The sequence below is a fragment of the Lepus europaeus genome, chromosome 8, assembly GCF_033115175.1.
Source record: "Lepus europaeus isolate LE1 chromosome 8, mLepTim1.pri, whole genome shotgun sequence".
Classification (NCBI taxonomy): Eukaryota; Metazoa; Chordata; class Mammalia; order Lagomorpha; family Leporidae; genus Lepus; species Lepus europaeus.
The window spans coordinates 124072370-124090433 of NC_084834.1; the positions used below are offsets into that span (position 1 = coordinate 124072370).

At 49.6% G+C, this 18064-nt stretch overlaps 1 protein-coding gene across 1 annotated transcript; it reads left to right on the top strand.

Annotated features, from left to right (window-relative positions):
- Positions 1–778: 778 nt before the first annotated feature.
- DEFB1 (defensin beta 1) lies at positions 779–13162 on the top strand. The gene is made up of 2 exons (XM_062199309.1): positions 779–904; positions 12935–13162. Exons 1-2 carry the CDS (start codon positions 844–846, stop codon positions 13078–13080), a joined length of 207 nt encoding a protein of 68 aa, XP_062055293.1. The 5' UTR covers positions 779–843; the 3' UTR covers positions 13081–13162.
- The last annotated feature ends 4902 nt before the right edge of the window (positions 13163–18064 follow it).

Below are 18064 nucleotides of genomic sequence, written 5' to 3' on the forward strand. Positions count from 1 at the left end.
GCTTTTGCCTCGGGCATTAAAGGGCACACGGCTGGCAAGAAGGAAAAATGTGAGGTCATCGGGTGGGATTACAGCTGAAGACCCCGTGTCAGCCTGGAGCAGGACAGATGCTGGCTAGGAGCATCCACAGCTCCTTCCCCCAGACTCTCTAAGAGACTCTAACGAGAGCTGCCTTGCCCAGGACTGCCCTCCACTGCTCCCCCCAAGTACTGTCCAGCCTAGAAGATAAAACAGGCCATGGGGCCGGTGCTGTGGCGCAGTAGGTTAACGCCCTGGCCTGATGCGCCAACATCCCATATGGGCACTGGTTCTGGTCCCGGCTGCTCCTCTTCCGATCCAGCTCTCTGCTATGGCCTGGGAAAGCAGTGGAAGATGGCCCAAGTCCTTGGGCCCAGGCACCCACATGGGAGACCCAGAAGAAGCTCCTGGCTCCTGGCTTCGGATCAGCGCAGCTCCAGCCATTGTGGCCAATTGGGGAGTGAACCAGCGAGTAGAAGACCTCTCTTTCTCTCTCTCCCTCTGCCTCTCCTCTCTGTGTAACTCTGACTTTCAAATAAATAAATCTTTAAAATGAAAAAAAAAAAAAAACAGGCCAGGCAGGCAGTGCCCAGCTGGATCCAGCTGCCGCTGGACGGGGACAGTGTGCCCATGTGACTTGCAGATGACCCAAGGCTGCTTAGTAGAGTTTCCCTCTGGATTGCGACACTTCCCTGGGCTCTCTGTGAGGTTGTGCAATCCTGCAGCTCTATAAAGACTGTGACGGCCCGCGTGCAGACCTCTGGCAGCCCAGCCGCCCTCAGAGCCTCCGTGCCCTCCTGCCACCCAGCTCCACCTGCAGCCACCATGCGAATCCACTACTTGCTGCTGTTGACATTCTGCTTCCTCTTCTTCCAGACCGTCCCAGGTAAGCACCCGGGCAGACGTGAGCTCAGGGATCTGCAGCTAGACAGCCTCCCACGGCAGCCAGCGAGCCTGCCAAGCCCTCGAGCCCTCGGGCTCTGCATGCTACACCTTGGGCAGAGGAAATGAGCCTGGTGGGGATCCGGCAGTCACAGACAGCTCCCTCCTCTCCTCGCCGCCGTCCCTGTCCGGCTGTCTCTGATGTAGCCCAGGTGAAGGAATGGCAGTCCCACCTGCAAGACGGCTCCACACCCTGCAAGGTCAGCTTCCTAGCCAGAGACGTGCAAGCCCTGTCCTCACTCCAGGTCACTGGGTGGCACCTCCTGTGGAGCCGCCTCCCCTGCCCCTAGGCCAGCTCAGCCTCCTGTGCAGGCAGCCAGGGATCCCAGGCCACCCTCCGCCTGCCCTGGAGAGCCCAGCCACGGTCTCCTGGCTGGGAGAGCCCCCCACTCACTGGGATGGGGTTTCCTGTCCCCCCAGAGGGTGCACATGGGCAGCCATGCCCCCGGTGTGACTCCAGGAGGACTCAGGTGCACATCGCGTCCCAACCGTCACTCCCAGGTCCCCTCCTTTCTGAACCTTAGCTTCCTCATCTGTGAAGTAGGAGACTGAGGCAGAGGGCTCAAAAAGTGTGACAGCTCAGCAATTCCCTGAAAGATTCCATTGTGCCTTTCTACAGCATCACTAGTTTACTCCAACGATGCCTCAGTTTTCCCATCTGAAAACTGGGTACAAAAATACTCTAAATGTAAGAGATCTCCTTGTTTCCATTTAGAACCCACCAGAGAGGTAGAGAAATCAATGTAATCTGCTGCAATCATGTTTCTTAAAGGATAGAAACCACCTATCCCTGAGTCGTAGGAAAGGGATGTGCTGTATCTTCATCGTGCTCTCATGTCAGTTCTGTGTGTGCATGGGTGTGCATGTGTGCGTGTGTGTGTGTGTGCGTGCTTTGCACAACAGCGCAAAATTTCCTTCTTACAGCAGTTCAGGTCAAACTCGAAAAAGTTTGACAGCCACTTTTCTAACACAAACTGTTTTTATTGTCAGTCTGTTACATCTAAACCTGACTACAAACACTGCATTCAAAGCATAGGAAATAGAGCAGTGTTTCCAAGGAAAGGCAGGAATAACTAAACTTACTAATCCTCATTATATTTCTATTAATTTATAATACTAACATGCATCGTATACTCATTCGCTGATAGTACTAGTGTTTGTTATGTATTCGTTAGCTTATAATGTTTGTTACAAAACTAGTAGCTGACTTGTGGAGCACGTAGGAGGGGTCTTCAGAAAGTCCATGGAATCACGGGTGAGAGCAACACGCATCTCACGAACGTTTACACTAAAACCAACCTCTCTAATTCCATTTTCCATGAACTTTCTGAAAGACACCCAGGAACAGGGATGGCTCAGGTACCCTCAGCGAGGGTTTGATGCACAAATCAGTCCTTGTGTAGGGAAGGCTCTGCCACTGGGCCTGCCCAAACCTGATCATCTTTAAGATGAGCAAGGAGCAGAGCCCACCTGGCCACCCAGGGGAAGCTGGGGTGGCAGTGAGCACCCAGGGGTCCCTGCAGGTCACACACAATGTCCAAGGAGCCATCTCTGTCCCAGACTCATCATGTCTTAAAAGGGGACCCAGGGGAGGGCGCTGCTTGGGACAGAAGTCTGCAGGTTTTCCCTGCGGGTCTGAGTGTTGCTGTCTATAGGGGGAGGAACTGACTCCTGAGGTCTCCGGGTCATGCTGCGGCATTCTCTCGGCCTCACTTTGGGGTTTGCAGCCCTCAGTCCACCCCACTGCCTGCAGAGTTGCTGACTGCCCAACACAGACCTTAGCGCAGGGCAGCTGGGCAGGGCTCCTCCAGGGTGACTGCAGTCCTGCCTCATATGAGACTCCCACAAGCCCCCCTTTCCCTACTCCCAGCAAGCCCCCTCCCCCATCTCCCACCCCGGCTCCCCACCAGCCCTCACATGGAATCAGAGCATGTCTAGTCTACCCTGGGCCTCTCATACATGAAAAAAGCAAAGCCTCCAGGACCAAGGTGAACCAAAGTCACAAGACCCAAAGTTTGCTTTAGTAGTTTTCTTCTCTACCAGGAAAAAAAAAAAACTGCATTGCCCACTTTGGTCATGCAAATGGTCTTTGTGGGAACACAGACAGACGATGTCAAATTAACAAGGCAGCTGGGATCCCTGACGCCACAAGAACCAAGGTCTGTGGACTTCAAGAAAGTCTGAGGCTGTGCATCCCTGATAAAACAAGTATTTGATGGGCACCCTCTGTGTGCAGGCTTTGCCCTGGGAAATGGGCAGAGCCGAGAAGACACAGGCTCTTGCTCTAGCGACCTCCCTTTCTGGAGCAGAGCACAGCATGAAAAGACAATTGTATAATTAATGACCCCACTACAGATGCATTATGGAATGTTCACAAGCCTCGGGTGCCAAGCCAGTGAATGCCCAGGAGCTGGCCTGATCCAGAGCTATCGGGAAGGCTGGCACATGAAGGGGAAATGGAGGACATTTGGTGCACGTGATATTTAGAAAAATTCATTCCTTCCCAACAGTTAAAAATCCAGATATGTCACAGAAGTTTTAGATTTTTTTGTCTTCCAAAAACACAAACGACTTGGCAGCATTCCTCTCCCAGATAGGCACCTGCACCCCATGGCTCCCTGCCGCCTTCCCGTAGCCCCCTGCACACCTTGATGCACCTGCCTGCCTACTTGAGTGTCTGGATGTGCAGCCAGGAGTCATATGAACTATGCAAACAGTGAGGAACAGGTGGACAGGACAATAGCAGGTGCAAGAGTCCAGAGATACACAGGAGTCAAGTTCAGTTCTCACCATGCCCCTAAGAGGAACAGGGAATCATTAGTCCCATTTTGTAGGCATGTCAGGCAGGAAGCAGTTCGGGGATCAAACCCAGCCATCAGCTGAGGCAAGGCCTCATGCAGCCTAGGTTCAGGGTGCAACCAGGAAGCTGTGCAGCAGGGAACCTCTAAAGCAAGGTTGGAGCGGGCAGACTTGCAGCTGGGTCAGGTGAGCCCCTGCCAGAGGGGAGAGTGACAGAATGGGACTGGCTTGTCTGCAGCGTGGAGGCTGATTGGCACTGGCTGTGAGGACATTCTCCCTGCAGCAGAGCCATTCCACAAGGGCACTTGGCTGTAGCAAAATGACCCCAACCTGTCACCCAGGCACCAGTCCTCCCTCCCTTCGCCTGCAGAACCCTGTACATTCCTGTCAGATCCGGTCCTTTCCTGTACTCTCAAGGCAGGAAGCAGGCAATGGCTCCCTGCCCCCACACTCTGTGGCGCTCCCTCTGCACCCTCCCTTGCCCACACCTGAGTGCCTCACCTGTAGTCCCCACCCCAACCTGCTTGCCCTAATTCCTTCTGCCTTTCTGACCTCTGGCAGCAGCCACCAGGTTTATACCGGCAACGGCCTCTGGATCCCATCCGGAAAAACATGCTCAGACAAGGCCCCTGCAGCCTCGGGGCCACACCTGACAGGCACCTGTTAGCAGCATGTGGGAGGCCCCAAGTGCCCTAGAATAGCACTGTATAGCTGAAGAAGGCAGCTCTGTGAGTATCATCTCACCAAGAGCCTCGGGATTCCTATGTGCAGGGACCACAATTCCCCACACTCCATGGATCCCCTCAGAAGAATCTCAGAGGTTCAGATACCCAGCCGGCAAATGACAAGGACTCCAGTGCAGAGGCTCTGGCCTGGCTCTGGCTCCGGAGTCTATCTGCCTTCCACACACCTCCCCAGGACCTCTGCCTGGGCCACCAGCCACTGGGACTTATCTCAAGAGCAGCCGAGGCAGCAACTGCATTCAAACTTTTAGGAACCTGGTAAGAGGCGTTGCTGGTTATGAGCCTCCTGCCTCTGTTTCTGGGTGAACGGGGGCCCCAGGGGCTTCCTCGGTGCAGAAGAAGCCTTGGCTTTTGTTGGGTTACCGATAGGCTTGAAATTATTTTGATTGGCAGGAAGGTCTGGTGCCATTGATTTTATCCCCAGTGAGCATCCAAAGATTCACAGAAATGAAGTCTGGCCCTCTCCAGCCCCCACTGGCCATGCCAATACCTACAGCCCTCCCCTAAGTGACTGCGGCTTCTGTTTCGATGCCCACAGTGGGATGAACACCACTTATTCCTGCCCCCTACCCCCGGCACAGCTGCCAATCGACCACCTGCCCGAGGAAAGAGCCTTTGTTAACCCATGGAATTCCTCACCTGGGACTAGTCTATTTTAAAAATGCTTATTTATTTTTATCTACTTAAAAGGCAGAGTGTGGGGAGGGGAAGACGGAGAGACAAAGAGGTCTTCCATCTGCTGGTTCACTCACCAACAGGCAGGGCTGGGCCAGGCCTAAGCCAGGACTCCATCTGGGTCTCCCAATGGGTGGCAGGGGCCCATACACTTGATCGTCGCTGCTGCTGTGGTCTGTCTCGATTCACTTCCTGCTGCTACAGCCGTTTATGTTTCACCCTGGGTGTGGTGTCTGCAGCAACTCTGTGAAAATCTAGATTGTGTATCTGTAACTCTATTGTTCACATGTCTCAAATGTATTGGAGGTGTGGACCCCACTGTGCTCTCCTGCCAACTCCTGCCTGATTGTGGGTTCTGCTCTGTGGTCCTGGTGGAGAACAACCAAATTGGGGCCTCATCTTCCCCAAAACTGTAGTCATGTTCCCTCCTGCAGCACCTGATGATCTTCTTATTTCTTTTTTAAAATATTTTTATTGATTTATTTGAAAGGCAGAATCACAGAGAGAGTAGGTAAGGGAGACAGAGAGAGAAAGAGACAGAGAGATTTTTCATCTGCTGGCCCAGTACCCGAGTGATTACAAAGATTGGGGCTCGGTCAGGCCAAAGCCAGGAACCAAGAACTTCATCCAGGTCTCCCACATGGATGTCAGGGGCCCAGGTATCTTCCACAGCCTTCTCAGGCCATTAGCAGGGAGCTGGATTGAAAGCAGAGCCGCCAGAACTCGAACCGGTGCCCATGTGGGATACCGGCCTCGCAGGCAGAGGCTTAACCCATTGCACCACAGTGTCAGCCCTCGGATGATCTTTTAGGGGATGAAATTTTATCTCCTGAACCCCAGCTCTCCAATTTTCCCTTTTCATTTCCTTTCCAAACTTCACTTCTCTCTCTCCTCATGTTGCCCAAAGCCAGGCTTAGCGTCCCACACAGGAGCTCCCGGAGGGGTTACAGCAGTGACCCGGGACAGGAATTCCTGTCTGCAGCAGCCTGAGGGTCAACTCTCATTCCCAGCTCTCTCCCCTTCCTGACCCTCACTCTCTGAAGGGCCCTTTTGTATAGAGACCAAAGACGCATCCCTGTTTCCAGTCTACTGCCCTCTCCATGGTCTTTTCAGCCACTCTTCCTTAACCCCTGGCCTGTGTGAGGTGCTACATGATCTAGAGAGCATGAAGGTCCTCACCCACTGTTGCCTGTCTGGACAAAATGCAAGGCCGTCCCGTTCTTTCCTCCCTCTCCTGCTATTCCACCACTGACCTCCAAACGCCTCTTTCCTAGTTTCCGGCCATGTAATCACAACTGCCCTTCATGTATCCAACACCCGTTCCCACACGTGACTAGGAAATGGCCATGTTGCAGCTGTACTTACTCAGGACCATTGGCAATGCAGCTGGAATTGGTCTGATAAAAACAGGTTTGAAGGAGTCACTACATTGGCTGTAAGCATAGAGACTGGCAGAAGCCTGCTCCCTACACACACCCACACCTTCTCATCGCCCATGCTAACCTACAGGGGAGTCCTGTTTTTCTACATCCCTCTGGTTTGTGCAGCACCAGAGCCCACGAAACAGCTTATTCACAGTTCTCAGTCCAGCCTAGTGAGGACCAAGATGAGAGGAAGTGTCAAGTTCAGAGGGAGTGTTGCCGTTCTGGGGAAAGACGAGAAGAGTGAGGCTGTGATGGTTATCCAAGGAGCCTGTGTGTCCTGGGAGGGGACAGACACGGAGCATTGCAGTGATGAGAAAGGAGGCAGGAGCTGCCATAGTGCAGGGGTCCCGGGCTCTGGAATATGAAGATGACCTATTTTGTTTTAAAGATTTATTTATTTATTTGAGAGGGAGAGAGAGAGAACTTCTATCTTCTGATTCACTCCTCAAATGGCCACAACTGCCAGGGCTGAGCCACACCAAAACCAAGAGCCAGGAGCTTCTTTTGGGTCTCCCGCATGGGTGCAGGGGCCCAAGCACTTGAGCCACCTTCCGCTGCTTTCCCAGGCTTTTAGCAGGGAGCTAGATAGAAATTGGAGCAAGGCCAGCGCCGTGGCTTAACAGGCTAATCCTCCGCCTTGCGGCGCCGGCACACCGGGTTCTAGTCCCGGTCGGGCACCGGATTCTATCCCAGTTGCCCCTCTTCCAGGCCAGCTCTCTGCTATGGCCCGGGAAGGCAGTGGAGGATGGCCCAAGTGCTTGGGCCCTGCACCTGCATAGGAGACCAGGAGAAGCACCTGGCTTCTGGCTTCGGATCAGCGCAATGCGCCGGCTGCAGCGGCCATTGGAGGGTGAACCAACGGCAAAAAGGAAGACCTTTCTCTCTGTCTCTCTCACTATCCACTCTGCCTGTCAAAAAAAAAAAAAAGAAAAAAAGAAAAAGAAATTGGAGCAGCCAGAACATAAATCAGGGCCCACGTGGGATGCCAGCGTCACAGGCAGTGGCTATACCTGCTATGCCACAGCGTAAGGCCCTAAAGTCCCTGGCAACTCTTTTACTTTTTAATTTTTTAATTATGAAACATGAGTCCATAAAGTACAAAGAGCATTCATGAAAACCTGTAACCACCATGCAGATTCGAGACTCTGCTAGCCCTTGGGGAGTCCTGCCAGGGCCTTCACTGTCATAGCTCCCCCTCCCACCGAGGGGACTCACTCACTTGACCTTGATGGTGACGACTTCCCACATTTCTTGTACTCATGCCTAGCAACATGGCTGGGTTAGTGTATGCATTGCTGTTGTCCAGGAGGTGGCTCCTGTTTCCATTGCCAACTGGTGATACTGCCAGGCCATAGGGAACACATGCATTCAGCTTTGGTAACGCCCAACTGCCCCCCAGAGTTGTCTACGCTAAGCTGCATTCCCAATCAGTGATGAAAGCCGTCCTTGCTCCTTATTCTTGTCAACACTGGATACCGGTGATCATTTTTCAAGCTTAGCCATCTGGTGGTATGTTTTAATGGTGGCTCAGTGGAGATTAATTTGTATTTCCTGATCAGTAATAAGCTGAGTACTTTGAAATGTATTTCCTGGCCCCTGGATATCTTGGGAGATGCTTGTTTGTCACTTGTGCCTATTTTGCACAGATTGTCTCTGTCCTGAATGTCTGGTAGTAGTTGGTTATATATTCAGCATGCTTGCCCTCTTGTGTGTTACAAATATCCTCTATCACCTCGTATCTCAACTTTTCTCTCTGTTTATGAAAACTTACCTTAAATCGAGGTTTTGGTCATTATTTTAATGTAGCTGAATGTATCATAATTGTCTAAGAAATTATTCATTGCCAGAATGACACGAAGATAGTCTCCAATGAGAGTGGGCTTCCAACAGTTCATGGAAAGTGTCCTTTTTGTAATTTTATTTATTTTTTTTTTACTTGAGAGGTAGAAAGACAGACAGAGAGAGCTAGACAGAGAGAGAGAGAAATCCCATCTGCTGGTTCACTCCCCAAATGCCCACAATAGCCAGGGCTAAGACAGGCAAATGCTGAGAGCCAGGAACTCAACCCAGGTCTGCTATACAAGTGGCAGGGACCTAATTACTTGAGCCATCACTGCTGCTTCCCAGGGTCTGCTAGTAGGAATCTGGAGTCAGGGGACAGAGCTAGGTATTGAGCCCAGGTATTCCTATATGGGACACGGGCATCTTAACTGCTGCGCTAAACACTTGTTTCCCTAGATTTTTAAAACTCATACAAACAAAGGGTCTTCAAAAAGCTCATGGAAAATACATACTGTGAAAACACTATGCATGGATTTTAAATTGTCTTATACCAAAATAAGCTTATCTTTTCATTCCATTCTCATGAACTTATTGAAATACTCTTGTACTATCTTCCAAAAGTTCACTATTTTTTCTCTTACATTTAGGTTTATAATCCATCTGGTAATGATGATGATGATGATGGTGATGTGTATGTGTGTTTGCATGTGTGTCTGAGTCTGGGTGTGTATCTGTGTGTTTGTGTCTATGTGTATACCTGTGTGTGTCTCTGGGCCTATATATGTGTCTATGTCTTTGTGTATCTCTGTGTCATCATGTGTGTCTGTGTTTGTGCATGTATCTGTGTGTGTCTATGTGTGTATCTGTGAGTGTCTCCGTGCCTTTATGTGTGTCTGTGTCTGTGTGTATCTCTGTGTCTGCATGTGTGTCTGTTTGTGTGTGTATCTGTGTTTATGTCTATGTGTGTACCTGAGTGTGTCTCTGCCTATATGTGTGGCTGTGTCTTTGTGTGTCTCTGTGTCTGTATGTGTGTCTGTTTGTGTGTATATCTGTGTTTGTGTCTATGTGTGTACCTGTGTGTGTCTCTGTGCCTATATGTGTGTCTGTGTCTGTGTGTGTCTCTGTGTCTGCATGTGTGTCTGAGTTTGTGAATGTATCTATGCATTCATGTCTGTGTGTGTATCCGTGTCTCTGTGTCTTCATGTGTGCCTTTGTTTCTGTGTGTATCTGTGTGTTTGTGTCTATGTGTGTACCTGTGTATGTCTCTGTGTCTGTATGTGTGTCTGTGTTTGTATGTGTATCTATGTGTCATGTCTGTATGTGTATCTGTGTGTGTCTCTGCCTATATGTGTGGCTGTGTTTGTATGTGTATCTACATGTCATGTCTGTGTATGTATCTGTGTGTGTCTCTGTGCCTATATGTGTGTCTGTGTCTTTGTGTATCTCTGTGTCTGCACATGTGTCTGTGATTCTGTGTGTCTTTGCCTGTGTATATCTGCATGTGTGTCTGTGCTGTGTCTGTATCTGTATCTGTGTGTGTGTGATGAAGTAAGAATCAAGCACTCTGTCCTGTAGAGTAGCCAATTGTCCCAGATCTTTCCCTACTCCTCCTTTGAACCCCCTACAATCGCATGTCTCCTCTCCACACACACGGGCTATTTCTACACTCCTTCTGTTCCAGTGTGTGCCATCTTCATGTCATCACAGCCTTCGTTACAATGGCTCTATCATTAGTCCTGAAATCCAGCAAAGCAAGTCCTCCCACCTTCTTCTTCAAGAATGCCTCAGCTATTGGCCCTTTGAATTGCCAAATAAGTTTTAGAACCAGTTTGAAAGTTTCACTGGAAGAACCTCTTGGGATTTTCATGACATTGGGTTGGATCTGAAGATTAATGGAGAAAATTAACACTTTAAAAATAATCTTTAGGGTCAGGCATTTGACAGAGCAGTCAAGATGCCACTTATGCCCACGTCCCATCTCAGAGTGCCTGGGTTCAAATCCCAGATCCACTCCCCCAATACCAGCTTCTTGCTAATGCTCACTCTGAGGGTCAGCAGTTAGTGGCTTCAAGTGCTTGGACATCTGCCACCCACATGGAAGTTCTGGATTGAATTTCAGGTTCCTGATTTTAGCTTGGCCAATCCTTGGCTGTTGTAGACATTGGGGAGTTGACCAGAGGATGGGAGTGTTTCTCTCTCTCTCTCTCTCTCTCTCTCTCTCTCTCTCTCTCTCATAAATTAGTCAATAATGTAAAGACCAAAAAGAAACCTTTCTGATTTTAAAGGATGTTCAGTTCATTAGCTCCAATGACCTTCCTGGTAACAGATAACCATGAGGAGAGATTCCTTCTTGTCACAAGGGCTGAGCAAAGCATCACTAAGTGCCCCTCCAACACTGGCAGCCTCTGGTGAAGGCAGACAAAAGCTGGAACTGGAAACTTTTGGAAAGTTGGGTTGGTTGTGATCTTACTTGAGGTCCACATCATGGTGAGGCCACTAGAACCCTGCACAATCTTAGACAGCTTCAACAAGAATCAAGCTGATGCAGAGAGAGAAGACAAGCTGGGAACTATTTTTGTGAGCCATTGAGTGGCCTTGGCCTCAGATGCTCCTCTGAGTAGAGACAATGAAGCAAGAAGGTCACTCAACTTTCTTCCATCTCCATGGCAACAGAACCCACCAGAATGTTCTGTGGTGTTGAAAATGTTCTATATCTACGCTGTCCAATGCAGTAGCCACCAGCACCTGTGACTGTTGGGTGCCTACAATGTGCTGAATGTCATTCCCATTTACTTTGCTGTGAATACCACATGTAGCTAAGTGCCTACCATATTGGACAGCACAGCTCTACAGTGAACAAAATGAGAAAAAGCAAAGCCTCTTTTCCCTTAGTGGCTAGGACTCAGCTAAGGAACTGAATGTTTATTCTAAGCCTCACCCTTGGGGAAGTCTATTGGAAAACTTGACCACTTCCAGAGAATGAAAAGGATTTGGAAGGGCCTTGGAACTAGACATTGAGGAAAATGAGAAAGAAGATTTTTAAAAAGTGGAATCTGAAACAGGCAGGTGGCACAGTGGTTAAGATGCTACTTGAGATTCCTGCAGCCTGGGTTTGAGTCTCAGCTCCGCTTCCTGATAATGCACACTCTGGTTGGCAGCAGGCGATGGCTCAAGTAGTTGAGTCCCTGCCACCCACGTAGGAGACACAGATTGATGCAGCCTCCTGACTCAGCCTGGCTCAGCCTGGCTCAGCCTCAGCTACTGTGGGCATGTGGGGAGTGAACTAGCAGCTGGAAAATCTCTCTGTCTCTGCTTGCCTCTGTCTTTCTCTCTGCCTCTAACTCTCTTTCAAATAAATATGGTCAAATAAATAAACAGAAGTCACTAAAAACACAGTTTTATTCCAAAAGAGTAATTGGACTTCACTGTAAAAAGCCAGAGAGCCACTAGATAGAAGTTACTGCGATGACTATTTCAAACACTATGAAAATCAGCCTTCCGACAATCAGAGCTCCATGCTTAGACAACACTGTCTCTGGGGTGGTGACAGCCCATTGTATCAGGCTGCTCCAGGTGTCCTAGCACACAGACTGGAGACTGAAACAACAGAAGTTCCTTCCCTCACAGTTCTGAAGGCAGGAGGTGTGGCAGTGGGGTCAACTTCTCCTGAAGTGTTTGTCCGAGCTTGTAGATGGTCACCCTCTCCACGTCTCATATTTTCCTCTGTGTATTTCTGGGTCCTAATCTCTTCTTATAAGGACATCAGTCATACTGAATTAAGGGCCTATCCTGATAACTTCACCTCTCTAAGTTTCTATCTCCAAATAAGATCACACTCTGAAGGACTGGGAGTTGGGGTTTCAACACAGGAATTTTGAGAGTACACAATTCAACCCATAACACCTGCCAACTGAGGCAGGCAAAACAGTGGCTTTATGGTCATTGACCAGGGGTATCACAGAGTAACTTTGTTTCTACTAGTGCAGAAGATTAGTCTAGGTACATCTAATTATGAGACTCTGAAACTGAGGGAAGGCAGAATAAATTCCAGCTGGAGGAAATAATGAAAGCTTTCTATAGTAACCGTAATTCCAGACTGACACTGAAGAATCACAGGGTTTAGCAGAAATGGTGATGAGGGAGGGAGGTGAGGGAACTGGACTCCAAGGCAGAGGGGGCAATACAGGTACATGCTCGGTGGGAGGAAAGTTTAGAGAGGTGTCCTGGCATGGCACTTTGTGAATAGCAGCTTGAGTCTGGGGGTGATAAGAGGGGGTAAAAAGCCTAGTTGGGGAGTAACTTGAAATCACGCACACCTCAAAGTCCTAGCAGAAGAGAAGCCTGCTCAGAACCCGGCTGTGACACAGAGCCAGTGACCTCTTCACACACCTCATTTTTTTGTTAGCACCCCCAAAGACCAATTACATGCGGATTTCCAGGGAGAAAAAAGTCTCCTACATGCTTCACAGATCTCTCCTGCTTCCCCCTAGGGCTCTGAGATCCTGGAGCTACAGACAATGAGCCTAAAGTGTTTTCATTCTCTCTCTACAGGTGCTGACCTGCTCACAGGTCTCGGCCACAGATCTGACCATTACAAATGCGCCAAGAATGGAGGGACCTGTCACTATTCCTCTTGCCCGCTCTTTTCCAAAATCGAGGGTACCTGCTACGGAGGGCGAGCCAAGTGCTGCATATGAGCCGGGAGCGATTGCAAGAAACAACTCCAAAGTCCAGTGAAAGATTTTTAATCATTGTTTCAATAAAGGAAAGCACTATGAATGATGCTCCTTTGTGTCTCAACTTCAAAGAGGTTACAGAGGTGTGGGGGTGAGGGTGTGGTGGGACGGGAGGTAGGTCATCCACACAGCTCGACTGGCCCAGGGAAATGGGGGCCAGGACCTGAATGCTACTGCCTCTCCTTGATTTTATCACCAAACCAACATGTGAGCAGTACAGAGGGTCTGTGTGAGTTGGAGGATGTGTAGTGAGGTGAGTGGCTGCAGCTTTGGGACCTGCCGTGGCTCACCCCAAACTCAAGGGCCTCAGCATCTGCTCAGCCAAAGCACCCACCTGCAGAGGCAGAACTTCTGACTTTCCTGTCTGGGTTCATGGAAGGGAGTTGGTTTGCCTTAGCCACTGAGAACCTCCACGGTGAGCATCAACATATTCCACTCATCCACCAGGGCTAAGGTCTGGGTTTCCATTTCATCATTTTTGATGCCACTGCCATTACTTGTCCTAGCTCCACATCAGTCACAAAGCACTGTCACAGCCCAGCCATGCTGCATTTTGTTTCTTTCTTCCACATCATTGGGCTTGCACACCTGGAGAAAATGGGTTGCTGCTATGGTTTGCATATTTGCCCTCCCATGCTTGAGAATTTAGTCCCCAAAGTCTTCTACTAATGGCACTAAGAGAATGGAAACTGAACCCAGTGATGGTGCTTAGGGGTGGGGCCTTTGAGAGGTGATTGGATCTGACTAGGTCATTAGGGTGGAGCCACCACAGTTGAGCCCTAGTGGCTTCCTAAGAAGAGGCATAGACAGACATACACACTCCCTGTCTCTGGTCATGTGATACCTCACACCACCATGGGATCTTCCAGCAAGAACATATCACAAGAGGCCAACCCAGTGCAGCCCAGTGGGCTGTGAACCCCCAGAACCATACCCCAACATAAATTTCTTTCCTCCTGTGCCTCATTGTGGTGGTATACAGCTGACAAAAGTGGTCACCCTCCCTTTTGTGCAATGCACCCGTTGTGGGTCCTGATGATGCACGAGGTGCTGCATCTCCCTAATCTGGCAGCAGCGATTTACATCTTCCAGTTCCACACACTGCAAGCAGGGAGCAAAACCAAGCATCGCACAAACTTTGCCCCCAACCACAGTAGCAACTTCAAGTCCAACACACCTCTTAGGCGAGGGAACAGCTGAGAGGGGAACATGCTGGTTACTATAGTGGACATGAACATGACTTGGGCACTCTTGGTAACTCAGACACAGCATATGGTTTAATCACAATGCAGCGAAGCTTTTCCCTAACCGGGAAAGGTAGGAGAAAACCCAGGTCTGTCATACCTGAGAGGCAAGCTTAGGCGTCTCCACAACAGTTGAGTCTTCCCTGGAGGTGCTTCTCTGGAGGCTAAATTAACAGATTCTCCCAAGGCCTCCCCTTTAACACATCTTACATACTGGTTTCCCAAGACACAATTCTTAAGGTGGAAAAGAATAAACAAGGGCCAGCACCGTGGCTCACTAGGCTAATCCTCCGCCTGCAGCGCTGGCACCCTGGGTTCTAGTCCCGGTTGGGGCGCTGGATTCTGTCCCAGTTGCTCCTCTTCCAGCAAGCTCTCTGCTGTGGCCCGGGAGTGCAGTGGAGGATGGCCCAAGTGCTTGGGCCCTGCACCCCCATGGGAGACCAGGAGAAGCTCCTGGCTCCTGGCTTTGGATTGATCGGTGCAGTGCGCCCGCCGGCTGTAGCGGCCATTTGAGGGGTGAACCAATGGAAGGAAGACCTTTCTCTCTGTCTCTCTCTCTCACTGTCTAACTCTGCCTGTCAAAATAATAATAATAATAATAATAATAATAATAATAATAATAAACAAGAACCACTTCTGTTTTTACCTTGCAATCTCTAGTCCACAAGGTTCTCATCATTTGGGCTGCCCTGCCAGGAGAAATTCCAGGGACCATAGCACCTTTTTAGAGATTCTCAGCCATGTCACTGACGCTCAGGAGGAGGATGCTTAGCTACCAGCAGCAGTGAGCCCAGAAAAACTGGCACAACTCTCCCAATCCACACTGGATGCATGACATTGAACCCCAGTGTCCACATCCAACTTGCATTGCTTGGGGAGGCTGCAGCTGAGGCCTCTGCTCCCCTCTGGCCCTCCTGAGCTCCTGGGTTCACCTCTGCTACTCCCCCAAAGCAGCCCCAGAGCTGCAGCTTACCCATCAGGCAGACCACCTAAATCTCCTTCCTGTGGAGGCCTGAGCAGCATTCCCCCCCCCCTCATTTTACAGAGCCAGCTGAGCTACCTCACTTCCCCTCCTGAAGATAATTTCCCCTTTTTTTTTAAAGATTTACTTATTTTTTATTTGAGAGGCAGAGTTACAGAGAGAGAGAGAGAGAGAGAGAGAGGTCTTCCATCTGCTAGTTCACTCCCCAAATGGCCACAACAGCTGGAGCCAGGACTTTCTTCCGTGTCTCCCATGTGGGTGCAGGGGTCCAAGCACTTGAGCCATCTTCCACTGCTTTCCCAGGCCATTAGCAGGGAGCTAGACTGGAAGTGGAGACTTCAGTCTGGCCAACCCTAACTGTTGCAGCCATTTGGGGAGTGAAAAGTGGAGGATCTCTCTCTCTCTCTCTCTCTCTCTCTCTCTGCCCTTCAAATAAATAAATTAAATCTTTAAAAAAGAAAAAAGGCTAACATCTAGACACAGCCACATAAAATCCCAGAACACAGCTATAAAGGGAAGATCCTAAATTTTCTAAAGAGAAATAACAAATGGGGTTTTCTACAGGATGGATAAATTAGTCTGGCATCACACTTCTCACCTTAAAGGATGCTTTCCAGGAGACATAGGAAAACACGTTCAAAGTTCTGAGGGAGAACGATTTGGAAATTAGAATCCTACATATGCCAAAATATCAAGCACGTAAATGCAAAATAAGGATATTTTTCAACACAAAGGATTTGAAACTTTAACTCTTGGACACTCCTACTCTCATGGTAAAAGTTTAAAAAGAGGCCGGTGCCACGGCTCACTTGGCTAATCCTCCGCCTGCGGCGCCAGCACCCCAGGTTCTAGTCCTGGTCAGGGCACTGGATTCTGTCCCAGTTACTCCTCTTCCAGTCCAGCTCTCTGCTGTGGCCTGGGAAGCCAGTGGAGGATGGCCCAAGTGCTTGGGCCCTGCACCTGCATGGGAGACCAGGAGGAAGAACCTGGCTGCTGGCTTCAGATTGGCACAGCACGCCGGCCATAGCGGCCACTTGGGGGGTGAACCAATGGAAGGAAGACCTTTCTCTCTGTCTTTCTCTCTCTCACTGTCTAACTCTTTCTTTTTTTGTTTGTTTTTTGTTTGTTTGTTTGTTTTTGTTTTTTGTTTTGACAGGCAGAGTGGACAGTGAGAGAGAGAGACAGAGAGAAAGGTCTTCCTTTGCCGTTGGTTCACCCTCCAATGGCCGCTGCAGCCGGCACGCTGCGGCCGGTGCACTGCGGCCGGCGCACCGCGCTGATCCGAAGGCAGGAGCCAGGTGCTTCTCCTGGCCTCCCATGGGGTGCAGGGCCCAAGCACTTGGGCTATCCTCCACTGCACTCCCAGGCCATAGCAGAGAGCTGGCCTGGAAGAGGGGCAACCGGGACAGAATTCGGCACCCCGACCGGGACTAGAACCCGGTGTGCTGGCGCCGCAAAGCAGAGGAATAGCCTGTTGAGCCACGGCGCCGGCCTAACTCTGCCTTTCAAAAATAAAATTTAAAAAAAAAGTTTAAAAAGAAAGACATCCTGTAAGAAAAGCATCTGAGATTTCGACTAAGAGTCAACCACTATTGACAACAGACCCTCTTGTATCCAACCGTGGACTTCCCTCACCAGCAGAAAGTAAGCAGATAAGAACCCTTCTCAGCATAAGAAAATACACATCCTAACTCTCTTCTCTTTCTGAGACTGGATGAAGAATGTCCTAAGACCACAGTGGCTAGTGGAATCCTCTGATGGGCAAAACCTAAGTACAAAGTAGTGACATGTTAAGAAAAAGTCACCTAGTCACCAGAAATACCCTTAATATACTTTTATGCAAGCAAGGAAAACTTCTAGGTATAAGTCATTACAGGTTTCATGTTTATTTATCACAGCCAAAGTTGCCACCATAAACAGTCTGTAATTCAAGGATGAGGAGGGATGGGAATCCTGGTTCATAACAGCATAAACCAATGGAATGAGCAGAACAAACTGAAGCCAGGGCCAGAGTTCTAGAACAGATTACTGTGTGGGGACCCGCTTATTGGAATGTATGATTAAACTGTTGGACAATTTTCACAAAATAATAATGTAATACAAAAAGAAACACATTTTTAAAGCCTCCAGAAAACATCTCAATGGCAAAATTATTTTTCAACTTTGAGAATCAGCAATAGACCATGTACAAAGAAGTATGCTATGGTTACAGATTGCAGGGGAATTGTTACTGATCTCACAATTTCAGCGCATGACTGGTAAGAGCTGAAAGGTAGGCCGGCGCTGCGGCTCAATAAGCTAATCCTCTGCCTGCGGCGCCAGCACACCGGGTTCTTCCAGGCCAGCTCTCTGCTGTGGCCCGGGAGTGCAGTGGAGGATGACCCAAGTGCTTGGGCCCTGCACCCTATGGGAGACCAGGAGAAGCACCTGGCTCCTGCCTTCGGATCAGCATGGTGTGCCAGCCGCAGCGCACCGGCCATGGCAGCCATTGGAGGGTGAACTAATGGCAAAAAGGAAGACCTTTCTCTCTCTCTCTCTCACTGTCCACTCTGCCTGTCAAAAAAAAAAAAGAGAGAGAGAGAGAGAGCTGAAAGGTAGATGGGGAAGGAGAGAGGGAGAGAGGGTGAGAGCTGTGTCTTCTTACATGTTGTGGGTAGCCGGGGATGTTTTCTAAATCTGTTACAGAAGACATAGATGGGTAGGTACAGCCACATACCAC

Coding starts and splice junctions, on each gene's coding strand:
- DEFB1 (XM_062199309.1), top strand. CDS start 844: ATGCGAATCCACTACTTGCTGCTGTTGACATTCTGCTTCCTCTTCTTC. Junction 905..12,934: donor CTTCTTCCAGACCGTCCCAG/GTAAGCACCCGG, acceptor CTCTCTCTACAG/GTGCTGACCTGCTCACAGGT.